This window comes from Lynx rufus, unplaced genomic scaffold (assembly GCF_022079265.1).
Source record: "Lynx rufus isolate CCGP_SWC_20201006 ecotype Redwood Valley unplaced genomic scaffold, mLynRuf1.p SCAF_4, whole genome shotgun sequence".
NCBI classification, from domain to species: Eukaryota; Metazoa; Chordata; class Mammalia; order Carnivora; family Felidae; genus Lynx; species Lynx rufus.
In genome coordinates, this window is record NW_025814856.1 from 25023839 (window position 1) to 25051333 (window position 27495).

A 27495-nucleotide genomic window follows, 5' to 3' on the forward strand; every position below is an offset into this window, starting at 1 on the left:
TACCTATGAATTGCCTTATTCTACCTCGTACTACAACCAGTTGTTCACAGCCTATTTCTCTTTCCACATTGTGTTCTCTCTGAGAGGCAGAAGCCAATTTGTGTGAACTGGACAACAACAATTTTAAACTGTAAGACTCTAATGTCAATATCTAAGCCACTAATTATGTGAGAAAAATAAATAAAAGACAATTAGATTGGAAAGAAAAACATAAAAATACCTCTATTTACAGATTACATGATCTTGTATATAGAAAATTCTATGGAATTCATTTCTTTTTTTTTATTCTATATTTCAGTAATCTCTACACCCAATATGGTGCTCAAACTTACAACCCTGACCTCAAGAGTCATATGTTCCACCAACTGAGCTAGCCACGTGCCCCAAAAAAGAATTTATTTAAGAACTGTTAAAACTAATAGATGAGTTCAGCAAGATTGCAGGATACAACATCAACATACAAAAATTACTTGTGTTTGTATAAACTAGCAATAAACAACCCAAAATTGAAAGTAAGGGAAAAAATCTCATGTACAATAGCATCAAGAAATACAAAATACTCGAGAGTAAATTTGATAAAAGAAATGCAACGTTTGTAGACTAAAAATTACAAATAATTGTTAAATAAAATTAAAGAAGGCCAAATAAAAGTAAAAATACTCCTTGCTCATATATTGAAAGAATTAATATTGTTAAGACAGCAATCTTCCCAAGTCAATCTAAAGATTCAATGCAATGCCAGCTTCCTTTTTTTAATGTTTAAAAAAATTTTTTAAGTTTAATCATATGAGAGAGAAAGAGAGAGAAAGGGGGGATGGGCAGAGAGAGAGGAGGACAGAGGATCAGAAGGAGACTCAGCTGACAGCAGTGAGCCTGATGCGGCGCTTGAACTCAGGAACTGTGAGATCATGACCTGAGCTGAAGTCCGATGCTCAACTGACTGAGCCCCCCAGGTGTGCCTAAGGTTTAAAATGTATTTTTTTTTAATTTTTTTTTCAACGTTTATTTATTTTTGGGACAGAGAGAGACAGAGCATGAACGGGGGAGGGGCAGAGAGAGAGGGAGACACAGAATCGGAAACAGGCTCCAGGCTCTGAGCCATCAGCCCAGAGCCCGACGCGGGGCTCGAACTCACGGACCGTGAGATCGTGACCTGGCTGAAGTCGGACGCTTAACCGACTGCGCCACCCAGGCGCCCCTAAAATGTATTTTAATAAGTTGATACTGCATTGTTGCTCCACTTCTCAGAAAAATTCCAAGATATTAGGGACAAATAGAATATGGTACACAAGTAAAAAATGCACAGCATAACTAAGATAGGCAAAGCTAAGAGCTGCTGTCCTAGATGCAGCATATAGCAACACTCTTCCCAAGTTTGTGCTAGGTCTGTCAACAAAAGCTGTGAACAGCAATATCATAGACACAAAGGGGCCATCCCTGGGTTGTCCTTATCCAAAGAAAATATGGAAGAAAGATTTTTCTAAAGACATACTAAATGAAAATCTTTAAGAGATTTCATGTCTTCCAAAAGCACAAGCAACAAAAGAAAAAAATATATATAAATGAGACATCATCAGAATTTAAAACTTCTGTGCTTCAAAACACATCATCAAAAAAAACTAAAAGACAATCCACAGATCACAATGAAAACAGCCATCAATATTTTGTTTTTAAAAAGAGTTTTGAAAATGATCACTTAACTAAAACTTGAAAGCTATAAATTAATTATCCACACTCTCATGACAATTTTGTTGGTGAATAACAAACAGAGATCTATTTCTTTAAAATATATTTGTGCAGAAACTGCATATAACTCTAAGTTTTACTCCTAACATAAGTATGTTTGGGAGTATTCTATTCTATACTTGCCAGTGTGGAGAACAAAATAGTTTTTAAGAATAAAGAAGTATATATATACTGTATTTTACATGTAGCAGAATTATCATCCAGAGGGGTTTTTTTTTGTATTCACAAGGTGATATGTGTATTGTAAAACAATAATGGTGAAGGAAATAAAGAGGCTTTTAAAATTTTGTTTTAAATATTTATGAAGTTATTATTCCAGAGAGTATAGTGATATCTTTTTTTTTTAATATTTTTTTAAGTTTATTTATTTATTTTGAGAGAGAGGGAGACAGCGTGAGTGAGGGAGGGGCACAGACAGAGGGAGAGAGAGAATCCCAAGCAGGCTCTGTGGTGCCAGAGCAGAGCCCGACATGGGGCTTGAACTCACAAAACCGTGAGATCATGACCTGAGCTGAAACCAAGAGTCAGACGCTAACAGACTTATACACCCAGGTGCCTCAGAGAGTATACTGATATCTTAACAGCTTACCTAGATCATAAATTAATCAAAATGCACTTTTTAATAAAACCTGATACTTAAAATATATTTAAAAAATAAAATAATAAAAGACAATCCACAGAATAAATGGGAGAAAATTTTTTTCTCCCCCCCCCATTTTTTTTTTTTTTTTTTTAAATTTTTTTTTTTCAACGTTTATTTATTTTTGGGACAGAGAGAGACAGAGCATGAACGGGGGAGGGGCAGAGAGAGAGGGAGACACAGAATCGGAAACAGGCTCCAGGCTCTGAGCCATCAGCCCAGAGCCCGACGCGGGGCTCGAACTCACGGACCGCGAGATCGTGACCTGGCTGAAGTCGGACGCTTAACCGACTGCGCCACCCAGGCGCCCCTCCCCCCCCCATTTTAGAGAGAGAGAGAGAGCATGTGTGTGAGCAGGGGAGAGGAACAGAGGGAGAGAGAGAGAATCCCAAGCAGGCTCTATGTTCAGTGCAGAGCCTGATGTGGGGCTTGATCCCATGACCCAGCCCAAAATCAAGAGTCAGACATTCAACTGACTGAGCCACCCAGGTGTTCCCAAATTTTTTTTTTAATTTTTTTTTAACGTTTATTTATTTTTTTTGAGACAGAGACAGAGCATGAACAGGGGAGGAGCAAAGAGAGAGGGAGACACAGAATCTGAAACAGGCTCCAGGCTCTGAGCTCTCAGCACAGAGCCCAACGTGGGGCTCGAACTCACGGACCGTGAGATCATGACCTGAGCCGAAGTCGGACGCTTAACTGACCAAGCCACCCAGGCGCCCCCCAAATTTTTTAAATCATATATTTAATAAGGGACTTATCTCTAGAATATACAAAAAAAAAACCCAAAAAACGACAATTAAATAAGAGACAAATAACCACTCAATTTAAAAATGGGCAAAGGATTTAAACAGATGTATTTCCAAAGAAAATATAAATATGGGGATGCCTGGGTGGCTCAGTTGGTTAAGTGTCTGACTTCAGCTCACATCATGATCTCACGGTTTGTGGGTTCAGGGCCTGCGTCCGGCTCTGTGCTGACAGCTCAGAGCCTGGAGCCTGCTTTGGATTCTGTGTCTCCCTCTCTCTCTGTCCCTCCCCCGCTCATGGTCTGTCTCTCTCTGACTCTCAAAAATGAATAAATTAAAAAAAAATTTTTTTAGGGTGTTTCGGTGGCTCAGTCAGTTAAGTGTCTGGCTTCGGCTCAGGTCATGATCTCGTGGTTCGTGGGTTCAAGCCCTGCATCGGGCTCAGCCTGGAGCCTGCTTTGGATTCTGTGTTTCCCTTTCTCTCTCTGCCCTTGCCCCACTCATGCTCTGTCTCTGACTCTCTCAAAAATAAATAATTTTTTTTTAATTTTTAAAGAAAATATAAAAAGGGCCAATAAGCACAGTAAAAGATGTTCAACATCATTAGTCATTAGATAAATACAAATCCAAACCACAATGAGACACCACTTTATCCCACTGGGATGGCTATACTCAAAACAACAGACAATAACAAGTGTTGATCAGGATGTGGGCACATTGGAACTCCTGTGCATTTCTGGTGGAAATGTAAAACAGTGAAGCCCCTTTGGAATATAGTCTGGCAGTTCCTCAAAAAGTTAAACATAGAATTTTCACTCCTACGTATATACTCCAGAGGAGTAAAACATATGTCCACGTAAAAACTTGCACATGTATAATCATAGTGACATTATTCCTAAGAGCTAAAAAGTGCAACAATGCAAATGTCCATCAACTGATGAATGGATAAACAAAGTGTGGTACATCCATACAGTAAAATATTATTCATCAATAAAAAGAATGGGGGGTGCCTGGATGGCTCACTTGGTTAAGCCTCTGACTCTTGGTTTGGGCTCAGGTCATGATCTCATGGTTCGTAAGTTTGAGCCCTGGGTCAGGCTCTGCACTGACAGCACAGAGCCTGCTTGGCATTCCCTCTCTCTCCCTCTCTCTTTGCAACCCCCACATCTCCCTCACTCTCAAAATAAATAAATAAACTTAAAAAGAATGAACGATACATGTTACAACACAGAAGAACAATGAAAACATGTTAAGTGAGAGAAGTCAGTCACAAAGGCCACATATAATATGATTCCATTTATATGAAATGTCTGGGATAGATAAATCCATAGAGACAGAAAGTGGATTAGTAGTTGTCTTGGAGGAGGAGGAAATGGGGAGTGACTGCTATTAGCTACAGGCTAACTTTCTGTTATAATGAAGATGTTCTAAAATTAGATAGTGGTGACGGTTGCAAAACTGTGAATATTCTAAGAAGCCACTGAACTGTATGCTTGAAAGAGTAAATGTTATGATATGTGGATTATATCTCAATAATCTGTTGAAAAAATACAAGCTAGTAACAAACTGTAAGCTAATGATAAAATTATAAGTACATAAGAATATATTTTTTCAAGTTGAAAGCAATCAAACAACATTACCCAACACTAACTTTGTTTCCAGCACCATATTATAGGGCACGGGTTCCCCCAATTTTTGGTTTCACAACAGGTGTTAATAAAAATTATTTAAAACTTGTGTGACGAGGGGGAGCAAAAAAAAAAAAAAAAAGGTAGGTGGTGTGTCCTCTCAATGCCATCTCAGGTACAGGGCCACCTGAGAAAAATGTAACTAAAGACTGTATTATGTTCAACTCATTGTTTATTATTCAAAGTCCCAGACATTGTAAAATTATAACTTGCATTTTTGTGTCCAGTAGAGGTGCAAATAATTCTATCTGAAAAAAAGGTAAGTCCAAATATGTTTACTTGGTTTATTCTGTATGACATTAACCAGCTTTATATCAATACTAGCAATCTTTTTTTAACATTCCTTTACTAAATTGCCCACAAATACTCAGCTCCTGAAATGCTCTTTGAACCAGACTTACCGCCTAACTGGTTCTCTCATTAATTAATAAATAGAATAAAATATTTGATACGTTTATTTTTCTAAATTTTTTTAGTGTTTGTTTTTGAGAGAGAGAGAGAGAGACAGAGTATGCGTGGGGGAGGGGCAGAGAGAGAGGGAAACACAGAATCCAAAGCAGGCCCCAGGCTCTGACCTGTCAGCAGCCCAATGCGGGCCTCGAACTCACAGACTGTGAGATCAAGACCTGAGCCGAAGTCAGACGCTTAACTGACTGAGCCACCAAGGTGCCCGACACATGTTTATTTTTATATTTGTATGACAGTTATGTTTACATTTTTTTGCAAATAATAATTTAATTAGGTAATTTTTTAAATTGGAAGATCATAGATTATCCAACTTTTCCTTTTTTTAAATGTTTATTTACTTTTGAGAGAGGGAGAGCAGGGGAAGGGCAGAGAGAGAGGGAGACAGAGGATCTGAAGAGGGCTCCACACTGTCAGTTGAGAGTGCAATGCAGGGCTCAAACTCACCAACCAGGAGGTCATGACCTGAGCTGAAGCCCGATGCTTAACCAACTAAGGCACCCATATTATCCAACTTTTCATTTTGATTAGTAAGGACCTTGTTTTTGATTTTCCATTTTTTATCACCATCATGTGTTTTTGCTTACCATTATATTCCCCAGCATTCATTGGAACTTGGTATAACATAACAGGTGCTCAATAAGTATTTGTTAAATAAATGAATTTTTAACACCTATGAAATAGAAAGGACATACTCTCAAAGTGAATAAATTTAGCTTTATTAAAAATTTATTATTGAGCACCTGGGTGCCTCAGTCAGTTAGGCGTCCAACCTCGATCTCACAGCTCGGGAGTTCAAGTCTCACATCAGGCTCTGTGCTCACAGCTCAGAGCCTGGAGCCTCTGCTTTGGATTCTGTGTCTCCTTCTCTCTCTGCCCACCCCCCTCCCCCCTGCTAGCACTCTGTCTCTCTCTCTTAAAAATAAACATTTTTAAAAAAAAAAGAAAAAAAGAAAGAAAAAATCATTATCGTGCTCACTTTGGCAGCACATATACTAAAACTAGAACGATACAGAGAAGATTAGCACAGCCCCTGTGCACGGATGACATGCAAATTTGTGCAGTGTTCCATATTTTTTAAGTTATTTATTTATTTATTTAGTAAATCTCTACACCCAACGTGTGTCTTGAACTCATGATCCCGAGATCAAGAGTTCTGTGCTCTTCCAACAGAGCCAGCCAGGCACCCTGAAGCATTCCATATCAAAAAAAAAAAAAAAATAATAATAATAATAATAATAATTCCTTATCCTTTCACAAAAGGTGAGAGGCTGGAAGGAGCTGAGTGTAGAATAGGCAGCCTGCATGGACAGTACCTTAGTAGGAGGCTGGAGAGGAAACAAACTCTATACTCAACAAGTCTTAATGAACTAGCATATGTCAGGCTCAGTTATAGTCATGGAGATACAACAGTGAACAACACCACCAAATCATTACATGGTCTTTATTCTGTGATTTTGCCATTTACCAGTAAAAATGTAATCATCAACTATCACAGTCCTTTGCTGTGGAGTTTATTTTATTAAATTTTACTTATTTATTTTGAGAGAGAAAGAGAGAGAGCATGAGCAGGAGAGGGGCAGAGAGAGGGAGATGAGAGAATCCCAAGCAGGCTTCGCACTGTCAGCATAGAGCCTCACAAGGAGCTTGATTTCACCAACCGTGAGATGGTGACCTGAGCCGAGATTAAGAGTTGGATGCTTAACCCACTGAGCCACCGAGGCGTCCATATTTTAAAAGGGAAAAAATATTAACTCCATGTAATAGTAGGAGTAGGGTCCTAAAAACTCTCATGATGAAAGAATATAAGGAAAATAGGATTAGAAGGAATTAACAAAAAGCACATATATGAAATTCCTTATTGACTTTCTATATTCATTTACAAATACTTATTTAGCATCTACACTGTTTAGTATCTACATCATTGTTAGTGATTATGATATATCAATAAATTAAACAAATATCCTTTGTACAAACTTCCAGTGATAAAGTAAATACGCTCTGGGGATACAACGTACAGCCTGGTGACTATAGTACCATACTGTATATTTGAAAGTTGCTAAGAGTAGATTTTAAAAGTTCTTACCACAAGAAAAAAATCTTGCCATTATGTGTGGTAATGGATGTCAACTAGACTTATTGTGGTGATCATTTTGCAATGTATACAAATATCAAATCATTATGTTGTACTCCTGAACCTAATACAATGCTATATGTTATTTATATCTCAATAACGATTTAATTATATGGTATGTTAAGGGGTAATAAATGATACAGAAAATAGGGAAATTAGAGCAGGATAAGAATCAGAACCAGTGGGGGTATCAAGCAAGATGCTCAGGGAAGGCTTCCTGGATATGGTGATAATTTGAACAAAGATTTTAGGAGGGGAGGATATGAGACAAGAGCATATGTAAGTGAAGAGAACAGTAGGCAGGGGTAATAGCTGAAGCACAGGCCCTCAGGCAGGAGGGCTTAAGAAACGAGAATGGGGGGCAGTATGGCTGGGGCATCCGCTGTGAGGGGCAAGAGAAGGTGGAGGCAAGGTCAGAGAAATAAAGAAAAGTTCAAGTGAAGTTAGAAGGATAAAGAGGAGCCAGATTATGGAGTGCTATGTAAACTTTTTATCTGAGTAAAACATGAAGGCTTTGCAGAACTTTGAGGAGAGGAGTAACATGATCTGACTTAATTTTTCTAGTTGCTCTATTTTTAACAGACGATGGGATGAAGGTAGGGGCAAAGGTAGACACAGGGAAACCCATTAGGACCTTTTTGTAGAAATCCATGTAAAAGATGATTTAACGTGGACCAGGGCGATGGCAATGGGAGAGTGAATTTTGAGTTTGCCACGTAGTTAGATATCCAAGGAAAGGTTACAAGTAGGAGGTTGTATATATGAATCTTGGGACTGGCTAGAGAAGTCTGGGATACCAGTTAAAGATCTGGGAGTTGCCAGCATATAATCATGTATAAACTCATCTATATTTTTGATGAGACTGATGAGATCATCAAGAGAGTTAAGGTAGATAGAGAAAAGGACCAATGACTGAGCCCTAAGATTCCAACATTAAGAGGCTGGGAAGAGTAAGAAAAAATAGCAAGGAAAAATATAGTGATGCTACTAGTGATATGGGACAGTTTATTTATCTTCCATCTCAAGATGACTTCCAGAGATGATGACACTATGCCACGGTGATAGAGATGATGGTGATGTGACGGTGGTGATAAGAAAAGAAAGGAGAGGGGTGCCTGGGTGGCTCAGTCTGTCAAGCATCCAACTCTTGGTTTCTGCTCAGGTCATGATCTTGCAGTTTGTGAGTTCAAGCCCCAAGTTGGGCTCCACACTGACAGCACAGAGCTTGCTTGGGATTCTCTATCTCTCCCTGTCTCTCTGCCCCTCCTCTTGTCACACACCAAAATATTTAAATAAACTCTCTCTCTCTCTCTCTTTCTCAAAATATTTAAATAAACTTAAAAAAAAAGAAAAAAGAAAAGAAATGAGAATATCATGAGGATAAATTTTAAAAGGATCATATAAGCTAAATGTGAACAATGAACTGTAACTAAGTTCCTTACTAGGCAAATTAGGGAAAAAAAAGAGAGAAAATTTAAATTAACAACATTTGGAGGACTCCAAGCTGTATTACAAAGCTGTAATCATCAAGACAGTATAGTACTGCCACAAGAACACTCAGATTAATGGAATAGAAAACAGAACTCAGAAATGGACCCACAAACATATGGCCAACTAATCTTTGACAAACCAGGAAGAATATCTAATGGAATAAAGACAGTCTCTTCAGCAAATGGTGCTGGGAAAACTGGACAGCGACATGCAGAAAAATGATCCTAGACCACTTTCTTACACCACACACAAAAATAAACTCAAAATGGATGAAAGACCTAACCATAAGACAGGAAGCCATCAAAAGCCTTGAGGAGAAAGCAGGCAACAACCTCTTTGACCTTGGCCACAGCAACTTCTTACTCAACCCGTCTCCAGAGGCAAGGGAAACAAAAGCAAAAATGAACTATTGGGACCTCATCAAAATAAAAAGCTTCTGCACAGCAAAGGAAACAATCAGCAAAACTGAAAGGCAACCAACAGAATGGGAGAAGATATTTGCAAATGACATATCAGATAAAGGGTTAGTATCCAAAATCTATCAAGAACTTCTCAAACTCAACACCCAAAAAATAAATAATCCAGTGAAGAAATGAGCAAAAGACATGAATAGCTGCTTCTCCAAAGAAGACATCCAGATGGCCAACTGACACACGAAAAAATGCTCAACATCACTCATCCTCTGGGAAATACAAATCAGAACCACAAGGAGATACCACCTCACACCTGTCAGAATGGCTAACATTAACAACTCAGGCAACAACAGATGTTGGTGAGGATGTGGAGAAAGAGGATCTCTTTTGCACTGCTGGTGGGAATGCAAACTGGTGCAGCCACTCTGGAAAACAGTATGGAGGTTCCTCAAAAAATTAAAAATAGAACTAGCTTATGACCCAGCAATTGCACTACTAGGTATTTATCCAAGGGATACAGGTGTGCTGTTTCAATGGGGCACATGTACCCCAATGTTTATAGCAGCACTATTGACAATAGCCAACATATGGAAAGAGCCCAAATGTCCATCGATGGATGAATGGATATAGAAGATGTGGTATATATATACAATGGAGTATTACTCAGCAATCAAAAAGAATGAAATCTTGCCATTTGCAACTATGTGGATGGAACTGGGGGGTATTATGCTAAGCGAAATTAGTCAGTCAGAGAAAGACAAAAATCATATGACTTCACTCATATGAGGACTTTATGGGACAAAACAGATGAACATAAGGGAAAGGAAATGAAAATAATATAAAAACAGGGAGGGGACAAAACAGAAGAGACTCATAAATATGGAGAACAAACAGAGGGTTAGTGGAGGGGTTGTAGGAGGGGGGATGGGCTAAATGGGTAAGGAGCATTAAGGAATCTACTCCTGAAATCATTGTTGTATATATGCTAACTAACTTGGATGTAAATTTAAAAAAAAAATTAAATTTAGGGGCGCCTGGGTGGCTCAGCTGGTTAAGCGTCCGACTTCAGCTCAGGTCATGATCTCGCGGTCCGCGAGTTCGAGCCCTGCGTCGGGCTCTGGGCTGATGGCTCAGAGCCTGGAGCCTGCTTCCAATTCTGTGTCTACCTCTCTCTCTGCCCCTCCCCCGTTCATGCTGTGTCTCTCTCTGTCTCAAAAATAAATAAACGTTAAAAAAAATTAAAAAAATTAAATTTAAAATATATGAAAAAATTTTTAATAAAATAAAATGAAAAAAATTTTTAAATTAATTAACAATATTTGGAATTGGAATGAAAAGGGAATTATCCATACAGATTCTTCAGACATTAAAAAGATAATAAAAATATTATGAGCAACTTTATGGTAACAAATTCAACAACTTAGAAGAAATGGAAAAGTTCTTTGGAAAATACAACTTATCAAAATCGACACAAAATTAAATACAAATCAGAATATCCCTATATCTATTAAAGAAATTGAATCCTTTTCAAAACCTTTCCCACAAGAAAATCCAATGACTTCACTGGTGAATGTGCCTCTAAAATATTTAAGAAATAATTAATACCAACTTTATAGAAAACTCTTTCAGAAAATAGAAAACATAAAACTCTCCAATTTCTTTCATAAGGACATCATAATCCTGATACTGAAACCTGGCAAAGACATTACAAAAATGTTAAGAACAACATCTCTCCTGAATTTAACCCCAAAAATCCTCAATAAAATGTTAGCAAATAATAAACTATGGAAGTACTAGAAGAAAACATTATTTTGGAATGAGGAAAGCATTTCTAGCTATAATTTAAAATTCAGTAGACAAAGGAAAAGAATGGGGGCACCTGGCTGGCTCAGTCATTGGGGCATGCGACTTTTGATCTCAAGGTCATGGGTTCAAGCTCCATTCTGGGCATAGAAATTACTTAACAAAAAAATAAAAATAAAAAAGGAATAGAATGATGACTACATAAAAATAAAAAACCTCCCTTTTCCATTTACTTCAGGAACAATAAATCTAAATTCAAATAAAAAGGCTTCTGCAAGGCAAGATACATGATAAATAAAGTCAAAAAACAAATAATAAATATTTGCAAAATACATCATACATAGAAAAAGCCTAATGTCTTTAATATATGTGAATTACATATATATATACTTACAATATAATACCCTGGGAAATTAATGTGTCTTAGAAATATTAATATAATCAATATTAATGTATAAATAATATCTATATATATCCTAGAAATCAGTAAGAAAAAGATCAATAATTCAATAGACAAATAGACAATGATAAGACCAAACATTTCACAAAGAAATACAAAACATTCTTAAGTATATAAAAATATGCTTAACGCTTTACATAATAAGAGAAATAAAAATTCTCTTATATTAGCAAAAACTCAAGTTTGATGATATTCTCTTGTTGAGGGTGGTGAGAGTTTAAACTGGTATAGCCCCTATGTAAGGTAATTTGACTATAGATTTTATTCTGGCATTTACTCTTCTGGAATTTGCTTTGTAGTCATACTTGCACACACATGAAATCATACCAGTATATAACACTATATAGGTGTAACAAAAAAAAGAGAAAAAGTTTGTATGTGATGAGGAAAGGTCTCTAAGATAAAGTAATCAAAACAAAGAGGGAAAATAATACATATAGGACACTGTATTTTATGTAAAAAGATGGAAGAATAAGAACATATGTTTATATGGTTGTATGTGTAACAAAACTCAAGTGTATACACGAAAGTAGTAACATTGATAACCTGAGTTATACAGGTAGAAACATGGGAAGGAGACTCTTCGGATATATCTCTATTTTTTAAGCCACATAAATATATTAAATATTGAAAACGATTTTAAGTAGTTTCTTTAAAAAAAATCCAGGCAGCTCATGGAATCTCTGAGAGTGCTACATACAGACACAAACAATGCTTAAAATCCCATCCAAGTTTCCACTGCATTGACAATGGAAATGGCACCACCCCTGGAACCCGGCCACTACTGCCTAGGGAAGCTGGAGGCCTTATTAACTGTCACAAAAACTGTTAGTATTTCCTCATTAAAAATGACTTGAGGGGTGCCTGGGTGACTCAGTCAATTAAGCGTCCACCTCTAGATTTTGGCTCAGGTCATGATCTCACAGTTTGTGGGTGAGAGCCCTACACTGGGCTCTTTGTTGGGTATGTGGAGCCTGCTTGGGATTCTTTCTCTCTCCCTCTCTCCTTCTCTCTCTCTCTCTGCCCCTTGCCCCCTGCCTTCAAAATAAATAAATAAACATTTTTTAAAAACACAACTTGAAGCACGGGAGGCTAAATACCTTGCCTAAGATATGCTACTAGCAAGTGTGAAATTGTGATACAAACATAAGTGGTATGACTTTAAAACTCCCCCAACTAACTGCTATCCTGTGCTGTTGCCCTTAGATAGGCTGACTGGTCTGCTCTAGTAATTTTTTACCCTCTTTATATCATTGTAGTTAGTCATTCCAGTCTTTTCTATTTGCCACACATAGTTCTATGAAAGGATTGCTTTCAATGACTTTATTGGGGAAGAATGAAGCATGGATTTAGTAATAGATCAAGTAATAGATCTACTAATAGATTAGTAATAGATCAAGTTTTCCAGATTCAGCTTTGGTTTTGCTTCTAAATCATTCTATTTCTCTTCATTAGCACTGGATGATGTGAACAGCTCTGGCCAGGACTTTCTAAAATGTCATTAAATGTGTTCATACCTTAAAAACTTTAATCTGCTCCATTACTGTGGAGCACATAATAATAGTAGGATTCTCTTTCGGTTCTTCTTCCAGTTTGTCCTCTCCCAGAGACCGCTTTTTTGCTGTCTTTCTTTTTTCTTGCAATTCTTTCTTATGCTTCATTTGGAAAAATTTCAGTGTCTTAAAAACTTCTCGGGAAAATTCATCTACATCAGCTTCCATGTTTTCTCCATTGAGGTCCAAAAAGCCTCCATCCATCCACCTGGATTGAAAGAAAAAATACTAAACTCAGAAATGTCTGGAGTGCAAAGGGGGACTTAGATATTCTTTAGGCTCGACTCTCATAAGAGAAACAACTGTGGGCAAGAGAAGTTACATTTTTCTTAATCACACAGGTAGAGCTGATGGTAGAGAGAGAAGATTAACACCATCATCTCAGCCACGCTGCATGTGCTACAATACCTATCAGACTGTAAATGGATGACTAAGGGTAGCCAAATAAAATGCAGATTTGACTCCAAAAATATTAGTCAAATTCATTAATTGCATAAAAAAATGAATCAGTTCTGGAAAACCCAAGTGACACTTTACATATTATATTGGTAAGGGTAGGTGCTACCTTAGCAATGGTTGACACTTTGTGTGACACTTGGTTCTCTTTCAAATGGATGAATATGTCCTACTTTCAAACACTTAACCAACAACAACATCAAATATCACTGCAACATTTTACAAGTCCTTCCATATCATTTGCTTAATTTTTTAAAAAATGTTTATTTACTTTCGAGAGAGTACTAGCAGGGGAGGGGCAGAGAGAGAGGGAGACACAGAATCCAAAGCAGGCTCCAGGCTCTGAGCTGTCAGCACAGAGCCTGATGCGGGGCTTGAACCCATGAACCATGAGATCACGACCTGAGCTGAAGTCGGATGCTCAACTGACTGAGCCACCCAGGTGCCCCAGATTTGCTTAATTTTTATTACACTAACAAAAATTACCGTTTTTCTGTTCGCTGCCACTTGAGAACAAAATTAAAAAACTTCTGATAGGGCTCAATGTTCACTTTTAATTTATCCAGTTCAGGATATTTTGTCAATTCCCATTTGAAAAGTTCCTCTTCCTTATTAATAAACTGAACTGCTTCTTCAGACTCCTGAATACGTTTCTGTAGTTGCCTTACATCTGTCACATACTGAAAGCAAATAATTGTTTATCTCAAGAAATATCCAAGTAACGTTATTAAAATAAGATTATATGACACTGCATGGGCTGTGTTCTTGCATTTATATTAAGGCTTTAAATATCAACTTCACAACAGAACTATGGTATAGAGTACAGAGCAAAATGTATGGGTCTGTCTATTTTACAGATAGAAAACTAAGTCACAAGAAAGATACATGAATAGTACCAGCTCAGGCCTAAGAGTCAGACCTTGTTTGCCAGAGTAAGCATATGTTTTTCATGTTTTTAAGTGTATGCAAACATGTCGTGTATTAATCTACAGGCTTGTCATAGCTACCGTCTTCTGTGTTCATCACACCTGTTGCATGCGGTCCAGTTCTGCAAATTCTGTAAACTCTTCCATGCGGCGTGATTCCTTTTCTATTTCCAAAATCACTTTCTCTCTCTTGGCTATCAGCTCATTTTCTTTTTCATGTTTTGCATTCTCAATAAGCTTTTTAAGAGACAATTTAATCAGGTTAATTATTTTGTTACAAAGGAAATTCATCAAATCAGAAATCTGAACACTTTTTGTAGTAATAAAAACTACCACAGAAGTAAAAATGAGTACAAGAATGAAACACCAACCAGTATAAAAATGCAAATAATAATAAACCACACAGAAAATTTTCCCTAGCTTTCTGAGTGATGGTAACAATTCTTACATATTAATTAGATACTTTATTTAACAGATAGATCCCGTGTGTCAAGAACTATTCAACACGTTACTTATATTAGCACAGTTATTGTTATTATTCTTATTACTTCAGAGATGAAGACATTTAGACTTATAGAAATCAAGAGGTATGCCCAACGTCACAAAGTCATAAAAGTCAAGATCTGCATTAGAACTTGGGTTTATCTGACTGAAGTCCATGCTTTTTATTACTACACCATCTCACTTCCCACCATAGGAGAGACTGCTTTACACTAGAACTTTTCCAAAATCTAAAGTATACTCAGTCTGATACTGGGCAAGTTACTTAACTTCTCTGAGACTCATTTTTCTCATCTATGAAATGGGGAATTAGGAACACCTGGGATTTTTGCGAGTATTAAATGAGTTACTAAATGCAAAGAACTTAAGGCAGTGTTTACTATTATTATTATTATCAACTTACAATAGTTCTGACCTCTTTTTTTTTTTCTGTTTCATTTGCAAAGTTTTTATTAGGACCTTTTATATATGACCTTTAGAGCTCATAAATCACATTCTTAATCTGGCTCTGCTTACTACTTTTTCCCTCCAAGAAGTCTCCCAAAGTTATAAAAAATAGAAATTTATAAATATACATTGAGAATTATGCACAGTTTTTACACAATAATAGTCGGGTCGATGTTTCCAGCTGTCTAATCATCTCCCAGGACCTCTCATCCGAAACAGAATGATGGACTTTGAAATCTCGACAGCAGAAATGGCAACTGTGGCCCCAACCCACCATCCGCCCTCAGCATCACGGCACTGGGCAGGTGTTGGTTTTGGACAGTCATGGCAAAAGAGGAACTGCAGAAATGGTAGTTGGGATGGCGGTGCTGTGAGCAGAGGACAGCAAGCCGGGAAGGTTTCAGCCCTGTTTCTGCCACAGCTCATACCTGGGACTGTATTTAAACTCTTGGCCCAAGAATCGCCAAGAGCCGAACCACAGACTCAGCATAGGCCCAATCTGACTGTGGCCAACTGGAAGAGTTCCAGGCCATTACAAACCTGAAAAACGCTTCCTTGGTCCAGAGTTGGGGAACTCAAATGTCTCCCTAGTCTGTCGTCCTCAGTCACTAACAAGCAGCTCTTTCCTTCCAGGCAAAGGGATGGAGTGCCTGGAGCTACAGTAAGGCCAGAGGGACATGGTAGCTGCTGTCAAGTAGTTCTGACCTCTTTAATGTCAGTCCCACTTCTTACCAGACCCTGTATTAAGCCTAACATCCTGTCCTAAGCCTGCAGGACCATAAACGTTGCTGGCCCCAAACTCATATTGACACACGAAGTTACTTTTTAAAGGTAGATTAAATAAATGTGCTTAAAACGTCAGAATACAAAAGTACATACTGAAAAATATATTCACCTCATCATTTTCATCAAAGATGGGATTAATTTTCCAAGGCCACATAAGGACAGTTGAATTTAAAGCTAAGTCTTCTGGAGGAAATAGGAAAACATCTAAAAAGTAACTCATTCGGCGTTTGGATTCCTACAAAAGAAACTCCAGGTATAATACACCATATAGGAAATAAACGCATTAGGGAAAAGAAAAGAACCAACAATTTCTAATACTCTTTCAAATTTCAATTTGACGCAGATTATTGACTGATATTTCATATTACCCAAATCACATGGGTATTTCAGTAGCTGTAGGATTATTTACTTGCTTCACACCACACAGCTGTAGACTTCTATGCTGGAAATAAAGCATTTTAAAGGTTTTATCTTTAAAAAAATCTTTTAATGTTTATATATTTTTGAAAGAGAGAAAAACTGCGTGAGTGGGGGAGGGGCAGAGAGAGAGGGAGGCACAGAATCCGAAGCAGGCTCCAGGCTCTGAGCTGTCAGCACAGAGCCCAATGCGGGGCTCGAAACCACCAATTGTGAGATCATGACCTGAGCTGAAGTCAGACACTTCACCAACTGAGCCACCCAGGTGCCTCTAAAAGTTTCATCTTGAAGTTGACTAACCATAAAGGTACTCTTGGTCCTCCTTGTGCATGACTGAAAAAGGTGATCAAATATGCAGCTTTTGTTTGACACTTTCAACTTTTGATTTCAAAGAATTTTGTATTTTTGGGGTGCCTGAGTGGCTCAGTTGGTGAAGCGTCTGACTTCAGCTCAGGTCATGATCTCATGGTTCGTGGGTTTGAACCCCATGTTGGACTCTGTGCTGACAGCTCAGAGCCTGGAGCCTGCTTCAGATTCTGTGTCTCCTCTCTCTGTTCCTCCCCCACTCAAACTCCCTCTCTCTCTCTCTCTCTCTCAAAAAATAAAGACTTAAATTTTTTAAATGAATTTTATATTTTTTATTATTATGTATTTATTTTTGAATCTTTGGTGACATAGATCTTAGCATCTTTTGTTTTGTTTTGTATCTTCAATGACATTATCACCTTTCTCGCCTACCACTGACATACAGCAATTGTCCAGGAAGAGTTTGGGGTGAAAGTCAGATCCTGTTTCCCATAGTAAGTACATGTTTTTCTTACATATTTTTCCTCTTTGCAAAGGGGAAAAATAACCTTTAAACCAGTAGATTGACATGAATGGATAAATTGAGGACCTTTACCTCTTATCGCTTTCATTGATTCATCGGCAGTGCTGTAATTTTTAAGAATTAAAATACATGATGGGTATTGAGGAGGGCACCTTTTGGGATGAGCACTGGGTGTTGTATGGAAACCAATTTGTCAATAAACTTCATATAAAAAAAAAAAAGAATTAAAATACATATTGAGGAGGGCACCTTTTGGGATGAGCACTGGATGTTGTATGGAAACCAATTTGACAATAAATTTCATATATTGAAAAAAAAAGAATTAAAATACAGACTCAAAGATCTAATTTACAAGTTTTTGGTATGACATATATAGTATATATGTATATAATACGTATATAATGTGTACAATGCATATTATATTGCATGTAGAAATATAACTTTCAAAACTTCATCTATGCAATTAACTATATTAATAGATTAAAGGAGAAAAAGCATAGATGCAAAAAAGAAAGGATTTGATAAAATTCAACATCCATTTGTAATATAAAAAAAAAACCTGAAAGGTACAGCCTCCAGTTATGGAATGAATACGTTACGGAGATAAAAGGTACAGAATAGGGAATATAGTCAATGGTATTGTAATAGTGCTGTATTGTGCAAATATGGTAACTACATTTGTGAGCACAGCATAAGGTACAGAGTTGTCGAATCACTATGTTGTAAACTTGAAACTGATGTAACATTGTGTGTCAACTATACCTCATTTTTTTTAAAAAGGGGGGGAGCTCAAAATAAACAAATAAATAGCACCTAATAGAAGAGCGCATACTAATCCGATAAAGGTACCTATTAAAGAAACACACACACACCAAATGTCATACTTAATAGTGAAATATTGAAAGCTCCCCCTTTGAGGTTGGGATCAAGTGATTACTGTACTAGAGTCCTAGTCAGTCCATTGTAGCAAAGAAAATAAACAAGATTTTGGAAATGTGTAATGTTTATGAGGATAGAACCAAAACTCTCATTATTTGCAATTTATATGATGGTTTATGTAGACATCCCAAAAGAATCTCAACTATTAAGATAAAGAAGGGAAATAAAATATATGTAACATTTTTGAAGTTAAAGTTTTTAAAGAAAAAAGAAACCTCAAAAATTAAGAAAAAATTTAGCAATAGATATTAAGGTATACATAACAATAAATTTATATTATAGCCCTAAGTAGAAAATAAATATCCCTTAGTTCATAGTGATATGAATAAGTAATTGAATAAATTAATAAGTGGAAAAGCAGACAAATCTCTCATGCAGAAGAAATCCAAATAAATTATGTAGCTACTCCATGGTAAAGGAGGAGAGCATAACTCCCCAATTCTGAAGTGTGGGTTGCATATAGTGACTTCCTTCCAGAGAGGACATCACAGAAAGGGGGAGAAAAGAGTGGAGAGACTTGATAAACACTACTTAAGACTAGTGGTCAAGGTCAACATTAATAGTGATAAGTCATGTTGATAATTTGTACCCTTGATACGATGTGATGATGTGTGTACACTTAACCTTTGTGATTCTCTTTCCAAAAGCCCACTACCTTAGTCTAGTCAAAAGAAAAACATCAGATGAATTCCAACAGAGGGCCATCCTATGATATACCTGACCTGTACTTCTCAACACTGTCAAGGCCATTAAAGAGCAAAACAAAACAAAACAAAACAAATCTGAGAAACTATCAGAGCCCAGAGGAGCCCAAGAAAACACAACTAGAGGGGTGCCTGGGTAGTTCAGTTGGTTAAGTGTCCGACTTTAGCTCAGGTCACAATCTCACAGTTGGTGGGTTCAAACCCTGCATCAGGCTCTGTGCTGACAGCTGAGAGCCCGGAGCCTGCTTCGGATTCTGTGTCTCCCTCTCTCTCTGCCCACCCCACCCCCATACTCTATCTCTCTTAAAAATAAACATTAAAATAAAATAAAATTAATTAATTAATTAATTAATTAAATATTGTAATTAAAAGATTCTTACCTTGATCCGTAAAATCAACTCTTGAATCCCTATAGTCCGGGCTTTTTCTACATAAGATATCAGATCCATCATCTCTTCTGTTGTCTCAGGGACTTTTAATGCATGCTCTTTAATTGCTTCAAAATCACTGCAGATACTGACACAATGCTCTGCTTTACTATGGTTACAGTAATTAATGCTATATCATATTTGATATATGTGTTATAAATATTACAAAATATGAACCGTGATAGCCTCAAAATATTAAATTACTAAGACGTCTTGAAACATTTAAGGACAACTTAGCTGATGTAACTTGGTATACATCATACATCTACAAAAATCTATGAAATTGACATAACGTTTTTATGTAGAAATTATGGTATATTAGAAAAAAATTTTCTATGGATCTCTTCAACTCTCTTGAACATCCAGCTAAGCAGTGTGATGTAGAGTGTACTTAGGAATGGTAAGCAGGCCAATGTGAATACAAAGAAGGGGACATTATGAAGCTGGAGAGGTGAGCAGTAATTAGATCACGTAGGGCTTAATATGTCATTCTTGATTTTCAAAAATTTAGGAGGGATGCAACAAAGTGGACAATGCCAAAAAGACAGGTGATCCTACGAGGGCACTTTCACCTTGCTAGAGCAGAATCTGTGTCCCTTTGGGAGAGACAGTACCACAAAAGACAAAGGCAGACAAAATGAGAGCAAATGATTGGCCCAAACAGATGCTAAACTAAACAGTGAGTAAGAAAAGCGTTCTTTAATGATTATTTATTTAATAAATTGTACCTAGTGGCACACATTCCTCCTTTTGACGTTATCTATCTCAAGTAGGGAATTTAAATAGAAAAGAATGAAAGAATGAACTAGATAGAGGAAACTGGACAAATTTTCAGCTGCTCTTATGTCATGGGTTTATAATAATATACAGTTATTTTGTTGGAAGTGACAGAATTTTCCAGAAAAGTCACAGATACCACAAAAATAAATACCAAAAAATGTTATGTTAAACATAAATCATTTTTTGATTAAGGCATTGTTGTGGCTCTTATTCCATGGGATTGTTAGAAACGAATGCTTTGCCATTGTTGGTATCTTTTTGTGTAGTATACTTTTGTACAAAGCATGCCTGACAACACTTCACTTTTTGACAGTCAAATTTTAAGTTTATTTATTTATTCATTTATTTATTTTATTTTTGAGATATAGCAGGGAAGGGGCAGAGAGAGAGGGAGACAGAGAAACCCAAGGCAGGGCTCCAGCCCACGAACTGTGAGATCCAGACCTAGCTGAAACCAAGACAGACACTTAACTGACTAAGCCACCCAGGTGTCCCTGACAGGCATATACTTTTTGTTTACTTAAAAATATTTATTGATGTGATGGCTCCCTTCATTGGGTGACTATTCTACACCAAGCACAGTGCCAGATGCTTTACAAACATAATCTGTGGAGGTTCCTGGGTGGCTCAGTCAGTTAAGCATCCAACTTGAGCTCAGGTCATGATTCCATGGTTTGTGAGTTCAAGCCCTGCATTGGGCTCTCTGCTGTCAGCACAAAGCCCACTTCAGATCCTGTGTCTCCCTCTCTCTCTGCCCCTCCCCCTTGCCCCCTCATGCTCACACTCTCTCTCTCAAAAATAAACATTTAAAAAAATGTAATCTGTGATCCTAACATTAGTCCTTCAGGGAAAGTATTATTTTTCACAGCTGGCACAGCAGAAAACTGAGGCTCAGGGAAATTAACTAACTTGCCTGGAGTTATAGAACTAGTTCATTACAGAGCCAGGATTCAAATCTAGATCTTTCTGACTCTAAAGCACATGATTTTCTCACATTGCTTCTGGGAAAATAAACATACTAGCTAACATTGATTGAATGCCATGTCCCAGGCACTGTGCTAGGTGCTTTACATGTATTAGTTTTAGTCCTTACAGAAGTTACAAACTAAGATTCTTTTGGAGACAGGCAGGTAACAAATGAATTAAATGAGTTGGATGATGAGTTGATTCAGCAGTGGGTGAACAAACCAAAGGACACATTCCATATAAAATGGAAACTGCTTCTCAGTTCCACCTACCACTGCAGGCCCAACAAGGCACAGTCTTCCCACCTTTTCAAGAAAAGTAAAAGATCTGGATTGTGTGTGCGTGTGTGTGTGTGTGTGTGTGTGTGTGTGTGTGTCAACATTTTGAAATGTTGACAGATAATTCAAAATGTGTTTAGACAGGGGCACCTGGATGGCTCAGTCGAGAATCTGACTTCGGTTCAGGTCATAATCTTGCAGTTCTTGAGTTCAACCACCACATGGGGCTCACTGCTGTCAGTGGGGAGCCCACTTCAGATCCTCTGTCCCCATCTCTCTCTGCTCCTCCCCTGCTCTCTCTCTCAAAAAATAAAATAAAATACAGGGCTCCTGGGTGGCTCAGTTGGTTAAGCATCCACTTTCGGCTCAGGTCATGATCTCACAGTTTGTGAGTTCGAGCCCCGCATCGGGCTCTGTGCTGACAGCTCGGAGACTGGAGCCTGCTTCGGATTCTGTGTCTCCCCTTCTCTCTACGCCTCCCCTGCTCACGCTCTGTGTCTGTCTCTCAATAATAAATAAATGTTAAAAAATTTTTTTTAAAAATAAAAATAAAAAATAAAATAAAATAAATTTCTAAAATGTGTTTAAACATGGGTGCCAGGGTGGCACAGTCAGTTAAGTGTCTGACTTGGGCTCAGGTCATGATCTTGCAGTTTATGAGTTCGAGACCCACGTCAAGCTCTGTGCTGACAGCTTGGAGCCTAGAGCCTGCTTGAGATTCTGTATCTTCCTCTCTCTCTGCTCCTCCCCTGTTCTCTCTCTCTCTCTCTCTGTCTCGTTCTCTCTCTCTCTCTCTCTCAAAAATAAATAAACATTAAAATACGTTTAAAAAAATGAAACCCAGCATGAGACAAGGAAAAAGTGTCTGCATGACATATCCAACTAGCAAGCCACTAGTTTATGAATCTAATTTTACAACCACTCTGCAAAGTAGGTATTGCTGTCTCTATTTTACAGATGATAAAAATAAGTTAGGTAAGACCACAATATTGGGGTCAGGAACAATCCAAGATCTTCCCAATATCATTGAAAGTTTATAGTCTTTCTGTTTTCATGCAGCCTGTATCCAAACACTAGTTTATTTCAGTTTCTTAAAAAAAAAAAAATTCTGTGTTTCCTCAAAACAATTCTCAAACCATATCAAACAAACAAAAACCAGACCAATGGGACTACAAGGGAAAGTCCTTAGGAGGCAGCTGTGAAGAAAAAATTGTAAGAACTTATATTTTAATCTTTTAAAAATTTTTTTTAAAATTGGGGCACCTGGATGGCTCAGTCGGTTGGGCATCCGACTTCGGCTCAGGTCATGGTTTCACAGTTCATGGATTTGAGCCCTTCATCGGGCTCTGTGCTGACAGCTCTGAGCCTGGAGTCTGTTTTGGATTCTGTGTCTCCTTCTCTCTCTCTGCCCCTCCCCCGCTAGCACTCTGTCTGGCTCTGTCCCAAAAATAAACAAACATTTAAAAATGTGTTTTTAATTTTTTTAAGTTTATTTACTTACTTATTTTTTAGTAATCTCTACACCCAGTGTGGGTCTCAAACTCACAACCCCAAGATCAAGAGTCACATGCTCTTCTGAACAAGCCATCCAGGCACCCCCTGATCTTTTAAACAAGAGTTATCATTAGCAAAATATTTCTTTTAACCCTATAATTCCAAGTTTAGCAATTAATTCTACTTACCTTTCATTTTCTTTTCTATGTTTTGAAGCTATGTCATTTAATAATATGTTTGCAAAGGCTTTTGCTTTGTTTGTTAGACCTGTCTTCAAATCTTCACAATCCAAACGCGCCATAGGGAAATGAACCCACTGAGGCAAAAGCATTATTTCTGAGGCGAGACTGAGAAATCTTCCTATAAACTTAAAAAAATAAAAAAGCATTTAAAAATCAGATCCAAGTATATTACTTGCACAGCTAGAAACCTTCAAAACAAAGTACAAACTGTTGAGCAAAGATACTTTAAAATTTTTCCCACATGGCTCCCACTTACATTTCCAACTTCATCTTCTAAATTTGCTGTGTACTACATTCCTATGTTACCTATTCTTCACCTATCTTGGTCATGCTACAGTTCCTCTGTACCTATAAACATCTCCTTCAAAGCCTGGCTCACTTTTCACTTCTTCAAGAAACTGTCACCAATATTCCGAAGCAGATGCAACCACTCCCTCTTCTGTGCTTCCACAACACCTTGTTCACATCTCCATTCCAGCACCTATCTGTACATATCATGGTTGTTATTCCTATGTCTGACTTCCAGGCCAAATATAAGCTCCTGAGGATAACGTGCGTGTATTGTTTATCTTAACGTCACCAAAACCTTGCTAGGTGTCTGAATGTGATGAAGAGATTTTTGTTGAAGCAATGAATGAGTTAATGAATGACTAAAGAAATTATGGGGTGAGGAGAGCCTGGGTGGCTCAGTTGGTTGAGCATCGGACTCCTGATTTTGGCTCACGTCATGATCCCAGGGTCGCAGGATTGAGCCCCATGTGAGGCTCAGCACTGAGCATGGAGCCTGCTTAAGAATCTCTCTCTCTCCCCCTCTGCCCCTCTCCCCCACTTGCGCTCTCTCTCTAAAATAAAATAAAATAATAAATTATGAAATGAACCTATGAATTTACTATAATGATGTTCTGAATGAGAAATTCTATTAACTTCAATTGAAGCATTTACTTTACAGGGAAAAAAATTCACCCTAATTTTAAAACAGAAATTCAGAGGCACTCATGAAAAACAGAATTACCACTTACTTCTGTGTATTCATCAAAAGTATGATCTTCTGCTTGGAAAGTCTCTATCAGCTCAACCGCGGACCCATCAAGAAGCCAATTATATTTTTCAACTGAAAATTAATAACCTAATTTAAATCTCAACAATAAGACCCATTCAAAAAGATAAAGTGTTTTGTTGATATGGTCAGGGAAATGAGTAGACTATTCAATTAAATATTATTAATAGAGAATTAACATACATTAATAAAATAGACCTAACAAGCAAACCAGGTTAAAGATGACATTTTAAAATAAAGATAATAGTGTATGCTAGTGATCTTACAATAATATAGAGGTACTGTTAAGCCAGTTAATAGAAAGTTTTGATTAACAGAATGTCAAGTAACAATCCTGACCCCATACATACTTGAGACTATAAAACTGAGCTGCAGTCTCTTCAAAACTATTCTTCGAAATTATCTTGATTTAACTCTTGATTTAGCTTTCTCCTTATTCCAACATCTCTTCTCTCTATCTTTTTGCTTCATCACCCTGTTCCAGTTAACATTCACCCATTAGACTTGACAACAGAACTCAAGTTTCTTAGGTTGGGTTGGATCTGTGATTCTGCCAAAAGCCATGCCTATGCTCACTTCTGGTTCTTCCTGCTCTTTCATGACAGCCCAAGACAACCAAATATCTGACCAATTTCTAGTAAAAATAAAAATGGTATTATTTTACGATAAAATAATATATGTCATATATACCATATGTCTCATAATGTTTTCTTGCACCTTCTAAGTTATGATGTACTGCTGCCTTCAGTGTAGTAACAGCCCATTGTGACACATGTTCAGGAAGTTCTGTGTCCAGATTTACAGCTGGTGAAGTTCCTGAGAGCCAAGAGGGAACTGTTTGGACATTCTAACAAAAATTAAAATGACAATTTATGAAACCAATATCTGTGCAATTGGGCTATACATAGAGCTTATACTATATTTTTAAACATTTTTATCATATTTCAACGGTCCAAAAAAAGATAACTTGATAAAAAATAATGATTTAGAGTTGTATATTTTTAATCTAATATAAAAACTTGCGTTAGTTTTCTATCATTCAACAAGTATTTATTGAATAACTATATCTAAGTGATTATATTAGAATGTACAAAAAACAAACATGATGTGGATCTTGTCCTTAAGAAGCTCACAACCACACAGGGAGAATCAAATGTGCACAAAAATACCAATTCACAGCTACAATAAAAGTTCTAAGAAGGAAAAACATCATTTCCATCCAGGAAATGTTACCAAAGAGAAAGCACTTTCTAACTTGAAATAACTTGGGAGGATGGAAATAAAACAGAGTTATAACATTTTATGTACACGTCCACTTTATAGAGTTTCAACTCAGTTTAAATTTTTGAAAGAGGGGGCACCTGGGCGTCTCAGTTGGTGAAGTGTCCAACTTCGGCTCAGGTCATGATCTCGCAGTTCATGAGTTTGAGCCCCACATCAGGGTCGCTGTTGTCAGCCTGTCAGTGCAGAGCCTGCTTTGGATCCTATGGCCCCCTCTCTCTACCCCTCCCTCGCTTGCACTCTCCCCCCAAATAAATAAATATTAAAAAATAATAATAAAATTAAAATAAAATAATAAAATACTGAAAGAGGCCCATATAAAGAAACCCAATGGATAAGGAAGACGAAATACCTGCAGAGCTTCAGTTATTCGCTCTACCAAACCCAAAACAACATCTTCCAAATCTTGAAAGGTAGGATAAAATTCCATTTTATCATCATCAAATGTCAGTTCCATCTTAAATATTGGCAGCCCACATTGATCTTCTTGGTCAAAGAGCTTCACAAATCCTTCTACAGTTCTCTTTAAGAAATCCTTTAGCTGCATGATGTCGTAAATTACCATTACTTTAGAAAGTACAAATTCAACCTTTAACCTTTTAACCTTTTGTTCAAAATCAGTGAGATATTACCTACGATTAATTCATTCTATCAATTCATTTAGTCCTCAAAATTATCTTCATTCAGCACAGTATGTTCTTACTAAGTGTAGTCTAAAACAATAAGTAGAATGATATATGCAAACTTTGATTTTTTTTTTATAGACTAGCAACAATCCTAAAATGGCAACTCAGAATCTTCCACATTCTTCAGTAATTCTTTCCATGGTACAGAAAACATTCCAGAAAAACTAAACAAAGTGAAGATTAAGGGGAGGAGAGGCCCGACACCTGAGAATGAGGGTGCCATGGGGTGACATGCACGTGAGGTGAGGGACAGTTAGTATGCTAAAGCAAGCTGCTAAGGTTGATAATTAAATATTCAAGAATTTTGTGAGCCAGTTACTAAACCCTTGGATGCTTGAAAATTACACTGTGGGAATATTTCCACCAGGAAATTGGCAAACACTACAAATTAGGGCTTCTCCCCAGCCTGGAGAGTTGGATTTCCAGCAAATCACCAGGTGAGGGTGAAGCCACTGGACATTAGAAACATGCACAATAAGGGGAAACTGGGTGGCACCGGACTTCGGAACAGGTCATGATCTCACAGCTCATGAGTTCAAGCCCTGTGTTGGGCTCTGTGCTGACAGCTTTGAGCCTGGAGCCTGCTTCAGATTCTGTGTCTCCCTCCCTCTCTGCCCCTCTACTGTTTGCTCTCTCTCTCTCTCTCTCTTAAAAATAAATAAACATTAAAAAATTTTTTAAAATGTGCACAATAAGTTACCAAACTATGAATAATGCATTCTTATGTAGAATCAACTATTTGAAATTTAGCCAAGGGGACAAATATAATGATCTTCAAAATGTTCCTCATCTCTATTTCTTATCAAATAATCATAGTCCTCTTAAGAGGATAAAGATAGAAAGTACATCATGTATATTAATTACAGAGTTATATACTAGATATTAAATGTGTCCTTTTAAGGATGTGTTGCAGGGCACCTGGATGGCTCAGTCAGTTAAGCATCTGACTCTTGATTTTGGCTCAGGTCATGGTCATGATTTCATGGTTCTGGGATGGAGCCTTTTTTTTTTTTAATGTTTATTTATTTTTGAGACAGAGAGAGACAGAGCATGAATGGGGGAGGGGCAGAGAGAGAGGGAGACACCGAATCGGAAGCAGGCTCCAGGATCTGAGCCATCAGCCCAGAGCCCGATGC

At 37.4% G+C, this 27495-nt stretch overlaps 1 protein-coding gene and 1 non-coding gene across 2 annotated transcripts in view; one reads left to right on the forward strand and one right to left on the reverse strand.

Moving 5' to 3' along the window:
- DNAH12 (dynein axonemal heavy chain 12) overlaps nucleotides 1-27495 on the reverse strand; it is a 222817-nt gene that overhangs the window by 177505 nt on the left and 17817 nt on the right. The window contains exons 8-16 of the mRNA XM_047096900.1: nucleotides 26026-26214; nucleotides 25083-25239; nucleotides 24355-24446; nucleotides 23282-23460; nucleotides 19528-19663; nucleotides 16368-16493; nucleotides 14627-14761; nucleotides 14085-14278; nucleotides 13107-13350 (exon numbers count right to left, since the gene is read on the reverse strand). Coding sequence (XP_046952856.1) covers nucleotides 13107-13350; nucleotides 14085-14278; nucleotides 14627-14761; nucleotides 16368-16493; nucleotides 19528-19663; nucleotides 23282-23460; nucleotides 24355-24446; nucleotides 25083-25239; nucleotides 26026-26214 — 1452 coding nt within the window. The remainder of the gene's footprint in view (nucleotides 1-13106; nucleotides 13351-14084; nucleotides 14279-14626; nucleotides 14762-16367; nucleotides 16494-19527; nucleotides 19664-23281; nucleotides 23461-24354; nucleotides 24447-25082; nucleotides 25240-26025; nucleotides 26215-27495) is intronic.
- Nucleotides 6260-6366, forward strand: LOC124525180 (U6 spliceosomal RNA). Its single transcript, XR_006965404.1, has one exon. It is a non-coding gene; the product is annotated as a U6 spliceosomal RNA (small nuclear RNA).